Source organism: Clytia hemisphaerica, unplaced genomic scaffold, assembly GCF_902728285.1.
Source record: "Clytia hemisphaerica strain Z4C2 unplaced genomic scaffold, Clytia hemisphaerica genome assembly, whole genome shotgun sequence".
Taxonomy (NCBI): Eukaryota; Metazoa; Cnidaria; class Hydrozoa; order Leptothecata; family Clytiidae; genus Clytia; species Clytia hemisphaerica.
The window spans coordinates 171,648-186,082 of NW_027104290.1; the positions used below are offsets into that span (position 1 = coordinate 171,648).

The 14,435-nt window shown below is 35.9% G+C and overlaps 1 protein-coding gene across 1 annotated transcript; it reads left to right on the forward strand.

The window, feature by feature from the left end:
- The first annotated feature begins 7,309 nt into the window (after positions 1 to 7,309).
- Positions 7,310 to 12,723, forward strand: LOC136817064 (U3-aranetoxin-Ce1a-like). Its single transcript, XM_067073407.1, has 3 exons — positions 7,310 to 7,736; positions 10,718 to 10,840; positions 12,154 to 12,723. Exons 1-3 carry the CDS (start codon positions 7,647 to 7,649, stop codon positions 12,409 to 12,411), a joined length of 471 nt encoding a protein of 156 aa, XP_066929508.1. The 5' UTR covers positions 7,310 to 7,646; the 3' UTR covers positions 12,412 to 12,723.
- The last annotated feature ends 1,712 nt before the right edge of the window (positions 12,724 to 14,435 follow it).

A 14,435-nucleotide genomic window follows, 5' to 3' on the forward strand; every position in this document is an offset into this window, starting at 1 on the left:
GTGATTCCAACCTTCTTATTTTACCAAACTCTAAAGAAGGGTGTCGGAATTAGATGAGGGATGTCGACATTAGACCAACTTACGGTATAGCGAAGCGTAGTACGACAATAAATTTTGAATTAGATCTTGGGTCTGTTTACAGACAAAAGGTTTATTAATGTTTTTTTCAATCGAAATAAGAATTTATCTTTTACTCAAGACTAGTTCAGTAGGTTTTTAGTAATCAATCGTGTTTAAATATAGTCATACTATTAATACTCGACCCCATACTGAGGAAGCTCTATCTGTCTTGATCCTCTGATAACCATGAGAGCTTAAATTTGGATATTAAGAAGTCTTAAAATATCTTTCATTTCAAGAAATGTCTACAACCAATGTCTCTACAAATCGCATTCCATCTCTGTTCGCCTGTTTTGGTCTGTAAAATTGTTGTTTTGGTCTGTAAAATTGTTGTTTTCTTGTGTGTGTTTTTCAAGGCACAATGTTTGGAGACAAGTGGTTTTATGAAGCTTAATGTGGTGATGACGAATCAATAACAACTGGATAGTGGTACACAAACAATGGACTGGATATGGGTACTCTAAGGATATTAGTAAGTGACGCTTTTTATGTGATTCGTGTGATAGGCATTCACACTTTTCCAAGCACGATATGCCCTAATAAGCAGCCCTACTTTCAGTTTGGAAATTTAATATCGTCGTATTGCTTTTTACCAAGAGACAGTTTTTTTCATTCGAAGAGACCTTGGTTGTATGCGGCGACCCGAAGGCTCCTCTTTCGATAGCTATCTACCCGAAGGTAGGGGAGGGCGCCACTCTTTCTCCCTGGATTTCTCCACTTACCCTTGATCCTTCTCTTAGTTGCTGAGCATCAAGCAGAGAGGCATCAAGTACCATTTTGGGAATCTTTGGTATGACCCGGCTGGGGGGTTGAACCCACAACCACAACCGTAGCCGGATGCTCTACCACTGTACTACGGTCGCTTTTTGAAATAGAAGGTGCCCTCGAAAGAACTACCCCCCTTCTGCAGGCAGAATTCTTGGAGCTACCATACGTTAAAGAAGATGCCCCCTCCAAAGAATCTAATCCCATTCCTGTTATCAGTGATTCGGGAGCCTTGCTTGTGTGAATAAGGCTTTTTGAAATTCCATTTATTTCTGCCATGTTTAGATTAAGACCGTTAAGAACGTTTAGCTTTAGTGATGACATTCATATAGGTCTCAGACAGCTAAGATAAGGTTTTAATGGGATTGGATCACTAATAGTTCGATGATCGGTTTCTAATTGGATCAAGCTAAATTGGCGAGCGAAACTCGTTCCTTCGGTCTCTTTCTTTCTATTTGATCAACTGACCACTCTTTTGCTTTACACCTCATAATAAATGCCTAATTTCACGATTTTTAGCAAACGGGTCAAAGTTGTTTACATCTGTAGATAAATCGATTTGAATTGCTTCTTTAATTGAGGGACTCCATTCATCTAGGGAAAAGCTATTGCTTCAGTGTTGCTTTGCTTTGCCAGTCATCTCTTTTGAATTGACCAAGCAGATGTAGCAAATGAAATAAATTTGCCAGTTTTTTATATTTCCTTTTAAGATTTGAGTGTTCACAAATACGTCGTCTAATTCACAAATCGACTTTGTTCAAAAGCCATTTCCATTAGGAGCATGCTCAGCATTCGATTAGTTTAGTTGAACACATTCATGGGAGAAAATGTATCTGATTTTTATTTAATCCATTTTGCAGCCGATGTGATTGCTTTACCAGTGAGCTTGTTTTGATGGACTTATTTCGTAATTATTCATTATGTGCATGTGTGTTTGTTTTCGTTGAATTACGTTGTCCGTCTATTCCAACCCTACTCTTTGTATCAAGTGCACATTAACGAATCATCGTTTAGAAATCGAGTACTCCCCCCTGGGTTGTGACCCTTAATTAAAATTTGAGAACACCCTCCCGTTCACATCAGAGAATAATTGCTTGTGTGTTTAATTTTGGAAATTGTTTGTTTTGTATCTTGCAATAGACAACATGGGTTCGTTGTCCAGACTGAATACACGTTAATTCTCATCTCTCATCAAGAGAAACAAAAGACGTCTGAACCGGAAACTTTATTTCCGTTTCCAATGCTTACTTCTTTACTTATGTAATCTCCAATAATGAGGTGTATTTTACAGACCAGATCTTAACTGCAAAGCTTGGGTGGGCATGATTTAATTGTCATTGATGTGGGTTTGTCTTTCGGTTAGTTCAATTTCCTTTCGTTTCGCGTTCCTCAGTAATGCCGAACATTTCCATGATGACTTCATGCTGAGCAACGATGTAAAAATAATAGATAACCAACTTGCCTTGATTCTCAAAAAACATCCGTGTTACGGTTGTAAAAATATTAATGACATTTTGCATCGTAAAAAGTGCAATTAAATAAAACCTTCTATTGGACAGAATCGATCACGTGATGTATATTTTTCCAAAATTTGGGTTAGAAAAAGTGTATTTTCCTATAGGCAGCCTCACAGAAGGAATTTTTTAATTAGATATTATTGTTCTATAAACATTCATCTGTTTATTTTGTATCAGGCAACCTTCATGCACTTTTCATTCGTGAGATATCGCACTTCAAATCACACATATATTTTTCAGATAACATCATTTTATGAGCGTTTATTTATCCAGATGAAGATTAAGTGGTATCAGGCCGATCCGTAGTCAATTTGTCTAAAGATTGGTACCTTTATCTTTTGAAAAAAATTCCAAAATTTGCAGTAAATAACAATTCAAATTTTCTATCAATTCAGTGGATGTCAAAAAGTGTGTCAAAATCTAGCTAAAAGCATAACACGCACTGCACACAGAGCTATTTAAAGGAGTGCTCATTTCAATAGGAAAACAATGGTTGTTCTCTTGGGAGAAGTGCCTTCTAGAGGTAGTTGGTTATCTATTATTTTTACATCGTTGTGCTGAGGCAGCATTTTCTTGTTATTTACTATTTTAGAGAAAAAGTAAAGCTTCGGTGCAGTATCCAGACTAATCAAGATTTTAGTATTTGTGCTCCTTCAAAAGGAAGACTGTAATATGTATGACGGAGTTTCGAAAGGTTTTTTTCGGTCATTTATGAGATAGTATCTGATCGATGTCCCCTCGTTGGTTAGACACATTTGATTTACAATTTACCACCAAGGCGAACGATCTTGACGAGCAATCATAGGGCTGTTGTTTGTCTGTTAGTGTTGTTTATATCCAGGAAGGTCCATTATTGATACCATATTATTAAATCAAAGCATTTCAATCACTTATCGTTCCACCCTTCCCTTTTCACAGATCGAACGCCCCTGTCCCCGCCCTTTCTACTGGAGGCACTCTCAATTAAACCTGATCATTATAATTAACAGGCTAATGATATGTTTACCAGGTTTTATGCAACAAGAAATCACATTCAGAAAGCTGTGTTTGTTTTTGGGCTTTACTGATTAAAATTGAAATTGAAAACAATACTATGTAATCTTTTTTTGAGTTCTAATTTTTGAGATAATTAGACAAGAATAGCTTTCTCACTGCTATTTCACAAATGTAATGTAATGTAATGTTTCACAAACGTTTTTTATAAGAACAAACTATATAGAACATAAGGCTTCGATGGCCAAAATGGTAAAAACAAGTTAAGAACATTTTAAAGCTTTGTAGGCTTAAAACTCAAAAAGTTAAGATCATCCGAAGGCTTTTTGGATGTTCTTATAAAAAAACGTGTATGCACTGCTCGGAAAAAGAAGCTTTTCGTCATCGTAAAACCACGTTTGCCAGCCATTTAAGGAACAATTACCGATTTTGGTTTTTAAGCGGAATGCATAATTGAATTTTGCGTTTTCGCTAATTGCTACTTTTTGGTTTGGCACAGGAAAAGTAAATAAAAGCATTAGAAAGTACTTTTCAATGATCATCGTCTTCTCGTTAAATGAAACCTCCAATTAAATTCGCTGATTTCCTTTTTTTTCGCTCATGTATGGTCTGTTTGTCCTTTGTTTGTGAGAATGTTGCAGCAAAAAGTTCAAGAAAATCGCTAATTAATTTAATGGGTCTTTTAAATTTATTTTAAGCACCATTAACTTTTTTTTTTAAAAGTCGGCAAAGTTTGCGATAAATGTCCTAACGAATTCCTCGTACCTGAAAACTTATTGAAAGAGCACGACTCTAGGGCCGAGAGTCTAGTTCAACAGCAATTTTCTGTCATAAGAGTAAAAGCAATCGGAGGAAATATGCTTCCGGGTTTTTTTTTGGGGAACCACTTTTCTACTGGAAAAAGCCAGACCAGTAGTTGAAAAATGAGCTTCTGAAAGTTAAGCTGTTTCGTAGGGAAACACAAGATTTTCCTTTAGAAGAATTCCTTCTCTAATCTCATGCGGGCTATCCCGAGAAAAATAGCGGAAAAATCCCGGAAAACTTAGGAGAATCTTAATGCGGGAAAGGGAAAGGTATGAGATATTGGTTGTGATGTGCGTGCGGAAATAATTACGTCATATTTTCGATATTTTTCCTGTATCTCAAGTTTCCGAGTCAAATGTCAAGCTTCTCCTACTTATCGACCTCTACAAACAAACAACTTAATTGTTACAGTAATTCCCCTTATTAAAGAGTTTTCAATATTTGATATTCAATATTTTTGCCTTAGTATCAAGCTTTTATTAAAAGCATACACGCTTTTTTTTTATAAGAATGGTGTAAATCCATTTCATCATGGATATTCCCAACTTTTTTGGGAAAATCATCCTAAAATATGCTTACAGCATTCTTATTACTTGGGGGTAATTGGCAATTTATAATTTAAAATGCTCTAAAAATGACATTCTTAGCTTGAGTAGCAAAATTCCATGATGGTGATATTCTTAGCATATTCTTAATTTTTTGGCCATTTTCATAATGGACATTCTTATAAAGTGTATTCTTATAATAAAAAAAGCGTGTAGCGGGTCAGCTGTGTCTTAGAAATCAGAATGCATTTAACTTTCTTAAAAACAGCAAACTGAAATGATTGTCAAACGTAGTTATTTTCACGCTTATAAATTGTATCGCTTTTTCACGTCGATCCCACGAAGATTCTTAAATATAAACTTTTTCTATTTTTGTACTCGAGTGTTCACTTACAAACGTTATATAAATATTAACATTACAGAAACGATTAAAATTCTTGGTCATAATGGTGTCGACAAATTTCTGATATTTCATTTATTTATTTGGATTAGCAGAACCCCATCAAAACATTTTTTAACAATGACGTAATCAGTTCATTGAGATTCCACAGTGATGTAACAGTATAATTTAAGTAATTTTTCCAATATACTCACCAAAGGCGTGGTTGGTAATTTTAAATGGAAGTTTGCGGACGAACTGATAGATATTTTACCCTTAGCTCTCCATCGGACTGATCGAGGTCAGCTTTTGGTTGCGATAGCATCGGAGCTCTTAAGCAACCGTCTCAATATGATGTATTCAACAATGAAGTGAAGTTCACCTGGCAACCTTTCCAATAGAAAAGACATTACGGCATGATAGAGGCGCCATTCTTTTCCCTCTGTTTGTCATCACGCGTGTCTCGCACTTCCAATGCATCAAAACAAAAAGATTAACCCTCCTTTCAACAATGGAGGAGAATATTCTTACACTACTCCATACTAAATAAGGCAAACGAGAACCTCCATCTTCGAGAGGAATAGCGCTTCAATAACCAGATATTTTTTATAGAGGAAAAATGCCATCGCAGTTTTTTTCGAAGTATCATTGATCAATAATCTCTCTACCGTCGAATTTAAGTCCATATATGCAGGGGTTTTAAAATTCTATAGATATAAAAAGATTAGGTTAATGTACCAAAAGCTCATCTTATTTCCATATTTGGTGACATTCTCCGTCGGTGCGGAAGGCAATATTAGGTTGGCCTAAATCATGCGATTCCACCTAATGGCGGAATACGAAGGAATTCTGTTTTTCCGCCATTTTTCAGGTTTTCCTTTCAAATTGTTTTTTCCGTTGTATCTGACGTTCATGTGTGTACTAGGCCCAGTCTCCTTTTTTTCTAGCCGGAAACTTCTTTTCAAGGTTCGGTATAGCCTTTTTTATTCTCCATAGTTTTCCTTGGGATTTTTAAATGCTACTTACCATGCTGGCAAAAAGCTAAACTTTTTTCACTCAAGTCTTTAAGGGCATGAATTGGGTCCCCCAGATATTCAAAACTATCGGCTTTTTTGGCAAAAGGCTTTTGCTTTGGATCCGCTGACTCAACTTGGGAAAAAACGTTTTCAAACTTAAGTTATTAGGCAATCTAGTATGGAGTTAAATTCAGGCTAAATTCTCCCTAGTTTTTTGTATCACATTGGAAAAGTCACCGGAAGACTTTGCGATCAAGCCATTTTTGATGGCACTTTTGATGTTTTTTTTGGTTCTGAGGAATAATGGACTTGAATTTAAACCGAAATGGGAACTTCGAATAATCACGGAATTTTTCTCACAATCATACATGAAAGACAAGAAAGTTTCTCGGAAACTTTTTCAAGGTTCCAGCCCTTCAAAAGGGAAAAGGTCTTTGGAGTAATGGGTAAATACGGAAATACTATGGCGGATGTTTTAAAAACGTTTTGTGAACGCGTGTTTTCTTTATTTGGCCGCTTATGGTGATGTAGCATGCCATCATAATGCTTATTTAAACCGATGACGAATTCGGTAGATAATGTAAATAAGAGGTATACTATAGTCAAGAAGCATTCTCCTTCAGAAATGTTTGTATAGGAAGCGTATTTCATTCCGATGTTATACATAATGCTCGCCATGAGAATATGTAAACAAATACCATACGATCCATCGGTGAAACATGTCTGTCTTCAGACTATACCCTTTAACAACGCCTGCAGACTAGTCCATAAAATGCGCCCACTGCTATTTTGTGAGAGCAAAAGCTTTGGCTAAAACTAAATACATCCTTTTTCTAATCGCTAATCGGAACACTGCGTAGGAGGGCTTTTGTTGTAGATCAAAGGTTTCGTTGCACTACTGTTTTCTTCTCCACGGGTTGGTGCGGAATTTAAATTTGTTTTTGATTTCTTGTTTTTCTCAAAATGGGTGAGAAAAAGAGGAGAATGATGCGCCTAATCCGCCATTATGTTCCGATCATTCTTTCTTAATGTTAATATGGAAATAATTATTCTATTATGGTTTCTTTGATCGATTAAGCAAGGGGGCATGAGTATGAGTGACGTCATCTCCATGCAATGCGGTTATAAATAGAGGAGGTGCAGATTGGTTGAAAGTTTTGAAGGAATTTTGTATAAATTTGATGCGCACATGAGTTGTGAGAGTGACGGCGGTGGATTATTTTGTAAGGCGAAAAAACTGTCAAAAATATTTGAAACTTGAAATTGGAAGGATTGTGTATGACAAGTATTCGATTACAAGTGACAACAAAGTAGAGTCCCTACTCATGATAAGAAACTGGAATTCTTTTGCCGATATCTTTTTGACGGACTAACATTTATTTTTGGATTTTGATGATATTAACAGAAAGAGAAAGGAACGATTGAATCGAAGGAAAATTTTCGACGAAAGTAAACAACCCTGAAATTACTGGAACGGATATTTTAATTCAAAGACTTTACATTTTCAATGAGAGATATGATGGGAATCAATTTGACGCAGCAAAATTTGCTCATTTTTGGACTTTGTTTGTCTTGTTTGGTTGCGCCCTTGTCTGCGGTAAGATTCTTGCAAAAGATTATTTGGGTTATCAATCATTTTCCTGGGATCGCTCTTGTCGCTTATTGTACACGTTTGTCGGTTTAAATTTGAATGGTCGGTTATCGCTTAAGGCTTAACTTAAGATGATTTTTACAAAGAACAACCCCTGTCCATCGGAGTAGAGACTTTCCGCTATGTTTTCCCGCTTCGATTACACATAGAGACGCCTCGGTTGGGCGATACGTGCGTTTTTCATTTGGAGATGGAAGGCTGTTGTTGTTTTTGTTTTTGATTTGACTTGGAGGCGATTAGTGCGGGATAATGAGATGACTTAATCGGATTAAGAAGACGCTAATAACTTTCCAATGGCTTGTTTTGGTGCACTCTCTACCTTCCTTCTTTTTGATTATGTTTTATTATGTTTTCTTTAGAAGAGTCTCTTGTTGTTGAATTTTGAGCTTGTTTCTTCTGCCTTCGTGACGACTTCAGCCCTCACGGCCGTTCGTGATTTCATTAGTTAACATCTTTCTTCCGCCCTTTAACATGACACTCCTTTGATATTGCTTACCTATTCTCTGAAACCTCAAAAGTATAGGAGCCGGTGTTCATTTGTTTGATGTCCGGGAATTTTTGCAACCTGTACACTGAACCAAAAAATGAATTGAAAGTATAGCTATTGTGTACTTTTAATAGATCGTCTTAATGACCAATTAGTGGTCACGTAATTCGCATGATTTATGGAAAAAGTTAAACCTCTTTTCAAGTGTTGTTACCTATTTTTAAAGTTGTTTGTTTGGCTGGCCTAATAAGATGTTCGTTATAAGAAAACGATTAATATTGATTATAAAGAAATGTGTTTTCGCTTTCGATTTGTAACAGGGTTAAGATACTTTTGATATTTTTTCGTGCTTTATACAATCTGTTGATTGGAGGTAGATTAGTAAGACTTTTTCATGTCGCTCTTTGATAATCGGTGAAACTTATTTATCGAGTTTTATTTCGTGCTCTTCTTATAAAATCCAAATCGTTTTGACAAATTGTTCGAAAATTAAATCTTGTCATGTTTTCGTTGCATTCTTGCTTCTGCTGATGTAAACAAACCAAATCAAATATTTCGGCCTAATCACTCACTTCCGCTTTTCCGACAAAATGAACAAAATAGCTAACCTCTCCATCCCTTTTTGGAATTTTCGGTATTCACTGCTCACCTAATTGTACATTGATTGAGTTTTTAGAAATGGTGAGTTTTTGTTAACATTCTTAGTGATTTAGCACTGAAGATTGCCATCCTGGATGGCATGAAACTTTGAGTACGAAATTAACTTAAATTGTTTTCTTTCTGAAACTAGTGATTTGGTAATCTTAGAAAACTATTCGGGCAAAACCCTTTTTTTAAATAATTCAAGATAGTTTTTCTCTGGAATGGTGTGGGGACACAACTCAATTACTGATTTTCGTCACTAATAAATATTCTTTCAAACAGAGAGACAATATCATAGAGGAATCAATTTGAATTACGTCAAACTCGCCCACTCTTTTCGTTTCCACGTTTTTAAGCAGTAAAAGTTCATCGATATAGATACCACTTGTACAAGAACTCCACCTCTCAAGAACTTAAGTGGGGCGCAAACCGGCCAACATGTTGGCCGAAATGTTGGTCGAAAATGTTGGCCGGTTTGCGCCCCACTTTAACCTGGCAGCCTCTTTAATTAAACGTGAGATTTTGCACGAACTTACTGAAAAGCTTGAAAGCATAAAAATCGACCAAACAGTGACAAATCAAAGGTTTCTTTGGATAAATAAAACCGATCACAGAACATGGACATTTAACATTTTTTGATGGTCAAAGGTCACAGTTTTGAATGTTTCTTTTCTGTCAATCAAACTTAATTCTTTGGCGTTGGATTTCGTTGATGAAATCAATTGGTCGTGGTGGTGACGTCATCACTGAGTTCTTGTGTGTTCTTATTGGTTGATTTCCTACTAAACCTTTGAAGTGCTAAGGATAGTGCTGGAAACGAACGAACCCATGCATAATCCCACACATAATTTTTGGGTATTACATAGGGTATAAAAATTTTGTGATTGACTTATTCTTATTGAAGTCTAATTAGATAAATTTCATTTTGATCAGCCAAATTTTTAAAGTGTTCAATTTAAATCTATCGAACTCAGCATATTGATTCTGTTTTAAATTAGGATAGATTTTCCACTGGAAAAATAGTTTCTATTTATGAAAAGGTAGCACTCCTTGATCAACAGGCTCCAATGGCATCTTTTCATTGTTTGGGTTTGTTTATTTTAAGTCGGTTGTACATAGACGCGTGGTGCATGTAGCGTGCTGTTTAAGCTGACAGCTTACGTGATGCCGATGATAAAAAAGCTCATGTAAACATCCCTTTATGGAAAGTTCGTGTAAACAAGAACCCCACCTCTCGCTTGAATATATATTATTTTCATTCCGAGTTAGTCCAAAAGTAGGGAGATGCTAAGAAGCTGTTGAGGATCCAAATGTTATAGATGTCCTCCCCATTGATGAGTTATGAAGTATTTGCGCTACTACGAACTTCTTTTGTTCTGTTTTTCTGTTGAACCTAATACCTGACATACCATACATTCATGGAGAAATTCTTTGCCAGATGGTTTTTTTGGCAAAGAGTTGTGGTCGTGGATTTTTATGATGGTCTGAATGAATGAGGCTGTTTGTTTGTTTGTGTCTGTCAAATTAATGGAAGGAAAATTGAAATTCCTTGTTTGAAGAAATGAGATTAAGGATAATCGGCCCTTGATCGTTTCTCGGTTGCTATGGTTACAAGACGATGCAGAGCAGGCTGTCATAGGTTTAAGAAAAATGAGAAAACTTTCCTAACGATCATTCCCTTTCATTTGCAGTTAAATACCCCCCCCCTCACTCCACATACTCGTTCAAATATAAAACAAAATTCTCACATGAGATTTCTTGAATAATTTCTAAAACATTATTATTCTCTCAATTTTAGACGTTCGAAGCGTGTCGAAGGAATTCACAATGCAAGAAGGGATTTTGTTGTGCGGGACCCCCGTCTTTTGGTTTTTGTATGCGAAACAAGAAGCTTGGTGAATTATGCAGTGCGTCACATTTGGTAAGTTGGAATTTTTTCCTATCTTATATGGTCAGTGTTGTTTGAATCTCATCATAGAGACGTCGAACTATGGTCCCGGTAAAATTTATAATTTCAAATTTCTCCAGTGTATTTTGAAACAGATGTTTTTACTTGTTTTTCTTTAATTTGAGATTTCACATTGGGTGATAAATGGCGCTTCTCATAACATTTTGATTCGAACATTCTTGAAAGTAGCGGATTTCTTTGACAGATTTACTTCCTGCTTTTAAAGTACCCAGAATCTTTTACTTGCTGTGAATGACACCACAACCTAATAAAGGGATGAATTTTATCAATTGGATTTAATATGACTAATTCGTTACAAATCTTTTCACGTTTTGCTCAAAAGAGAAGAAGCTTCTTTTCCTGTTATTCTATTTTTGTTACTTGTGGCATTCTATCCGTGTTATTGATGCGCCGAATCAATAAAAAGAATCCTGAGGTCACCATTTTGAGATAAGGATGAAAATTGTCTCAAAAATTTGTTTACGGCAAAGATGAGAAGTCAAAATATTTCAAGTATTAAAAAATTGCTTTTTAATTTAAAAGACTTTTACTTCCTCTTATAAAATTGATACCTCACTACCCCCTGGACAGATTCAAAAGATCTACAGTATCACAGTTAGAATTCACTTCAAACCGGGGGTCATTTAGTGAACTATATCCGACCAACTTGAGGTTTTAGGCGACACTCCTTGATCTGTGAGAAATTTCAAAAATGACAAAAACAAGTCAGTTGTTTACGCTGAGCAGTTATTTTGAACGCTTTTCATAAAAAAATCAGTTATTGTCAACCCTCAGAATGCGAGATAAGAAAAATGCCTGAGGCTTTATGTTTTATAATGTCAAAACATGTCAAAACAAAGAGATAAAAGTCTGGACTTGGATATTTAGATACAATCAGATTGTAATAACATTCGCGTTATGTTCCTTTAAAACCTTTTTAACCTTTTCACTCAACGGAATATTCACCGCTTTACTGACTTGACCTTTTCGCCCGACGGGATATCCGGCCGCTACTCATATGGCCAAATTAACAAATTCTTTCTGTCAAAAATAGCGCCCATGGTCCATTAATATAATTTCGTATTAATTTGAACAAATTAATTTGTTTGAGAATATCTGAAATATTTTCATGGCAACCCGGACATAAATCAACCTTTGATTTTAAATGAAGATGTTTTTCCACGCTGTCAGAATAACCGGAATCACGAAGGTTAAAATACAAACAAAATTAATTGGTCATGTTTATTGAAGAACAGAAATTATAACATTTCTGTTTACATTTTCAGTTATCAAAGACGTTTGGTTGCGGGTGTGAAGAGGGCTTAACGTGTGCCATCGTTTCACGTAAGGGTCCATACACACGACTACGTTGCGTTGAAATTCCTGCGACGGTCAAAGTGAAGATCGACGACAAACAAAAGAATTCAACGGACACTATCACCAAATTATTGACAGCTTACGAGCTGAGACATTTATTAGAAGTGATTAAAGAACGACCTGTCATCAAAACTCCAGTCAGTAGTGACACCCCTGATGAAACATGACGGAGATAATTGTTTATTAGGGAGATAATGATAATGTAGAAGTTATTCTAATGACTGGTTGGTTTTACATTTGTGGTGGAATTTTGTATCTCCATCTTGAACTTGTGACCCTTGGGTCAAACACTCGACTTCACTCGCCGTGCATCTTCAGATGAAAGATTTCCAATTTAACTGAAAAATGGACGAAAAAAGTTTTGTTTTAAATTATAAGATTGTATTTATATTTGAGGTTTTATGATAATTTGCTGTAAATATTTTAGAACAAGATTTAAAAGATGTTTTAAGAAGAACTTTATAATGGGGTTTATCTTATGGTGTCGTCCTAGTCAAATTTTCTAGATTTTAATAAACGGGGGGGGGGTCCTAATAAGGTCCGGGGGGTTGGAAAATTTTCGAAAAATTAACAAGCGGGGGGGCCCGTTTATTTGGAAGCTAAGAGTAGGCTAGAAGGGAAGACTTTCAACACTGAGTTTTAACGCTGTACTTAAGACTTAGGAGCATGGTCCAATAAGACTCAAATAGCCTGGAGTTCTGTGAACCCCTCTCAAATTGAAATATTCGATTACATTTGAAATTTTGTGTTATATTTTTTTCCCAATAAGTAAACTCGATAAAAAGCCCTCGACCTTTAGAATGTGTCCAAAGTGTTCTAACCCTTTCCTCAGGAAATCAACAACAAATCTACCACTGTCCCCTTACAGAACCCAATTTTCGAGACTCCCCGAAAAACCAGTCTTTGGTCTTTTAAACATCAAAATTTGTGTAGCTGTCTAATAAACGAATACCATTTTTTCTACAGCACAGACCAGTATCGGTAGATAACATATTTATTTTTTGGGGAAAGAGGATCTACCGAGATTTAAGCAGTCTCTGTAAGAAACTCCTTTCGCTGGAGGATGAGCAGAAGCTTTTCTATCACATCGAAATCTCAAAGTTCACCTCTATTTCTTGGACTTACTTTTTCTCCAAAAAGTGTCGCTCTTAAAACACCCACAATAGACCTTTTCATAAATTACGTCACGAACATCACTTGCCTGTATTCAAACAATTACCATAGTGATTAAAGGGACATAAAATTAGTAAAATGTAAACATTACACGAACCACGTGTCATTAAAGAGAACAATTAAAATCACGCGTCCAAAACAAACTTGTAAAACAATTGAACAATCAAAATTAGCCACATTTGGTTTGATTCTGTTTGATCTTTTATTTTGATATGTGGCATTTGTTTTGATTTTGTATTCGCTGCATACAGTTTGTTTACAAATTTCGCAAGTATTGTTATGTCCCTTTAAGTCCCTTGAGACATTAAATGCTTTATGAAAAGAATTTTGTTTAATACAATCCGCTGGGAGTTGATCACCTTGGCGATAATTCAAAACGAGGCAAGTGATGTTCGTGACGTAATTTATGAAAAGGTCTATTATCCTCGCAATTATATCTTATCCAACATGAAAGTTCATGAATTCGAAAACGGGGCACAAAAATTAAAAAATTACGTGAAAAGATTCGCGAAATATCTTTGTTCAAAGTTCTACGGAATCTGCTAAAACATTACAAAACGTGCTGACTTGAGCTTTTGACGAGACATTTGGATAATGTATCATAGTGAGGTTCAGTATCCATAGATTCGCGCCACGGCACTTATCTTTACAGGCTGATCGTAAAGCAAGCTAGACTAGGCTAAGTCATATATTCCTTTGTTTCGAGCGTTAAACTGTTAAACTCCTACTCTTCGGGATATGAGCACTACTCTTGTTTTGAATATTGAAATTCTCCGGATAAATCGCATGCGCACTGAGGTTTAATGAAACAATAGAGAGTTTCGAAACCTAAGCCAAACAGCTCTGTTTTAAACATCCTTTATTGGAAATCTCTAATTGATAAACATCTTTTGTGAAAATTGTCTATTATCTTTTAATAAGCAATTCCCGGTGGAGGTTACTAGTAGCTGCCTACAGCAGTGCCTATAGACTAAGAGTAAGTCCTAAAAGCCTGGAGCTGTCTATTGTGTAGACTAAG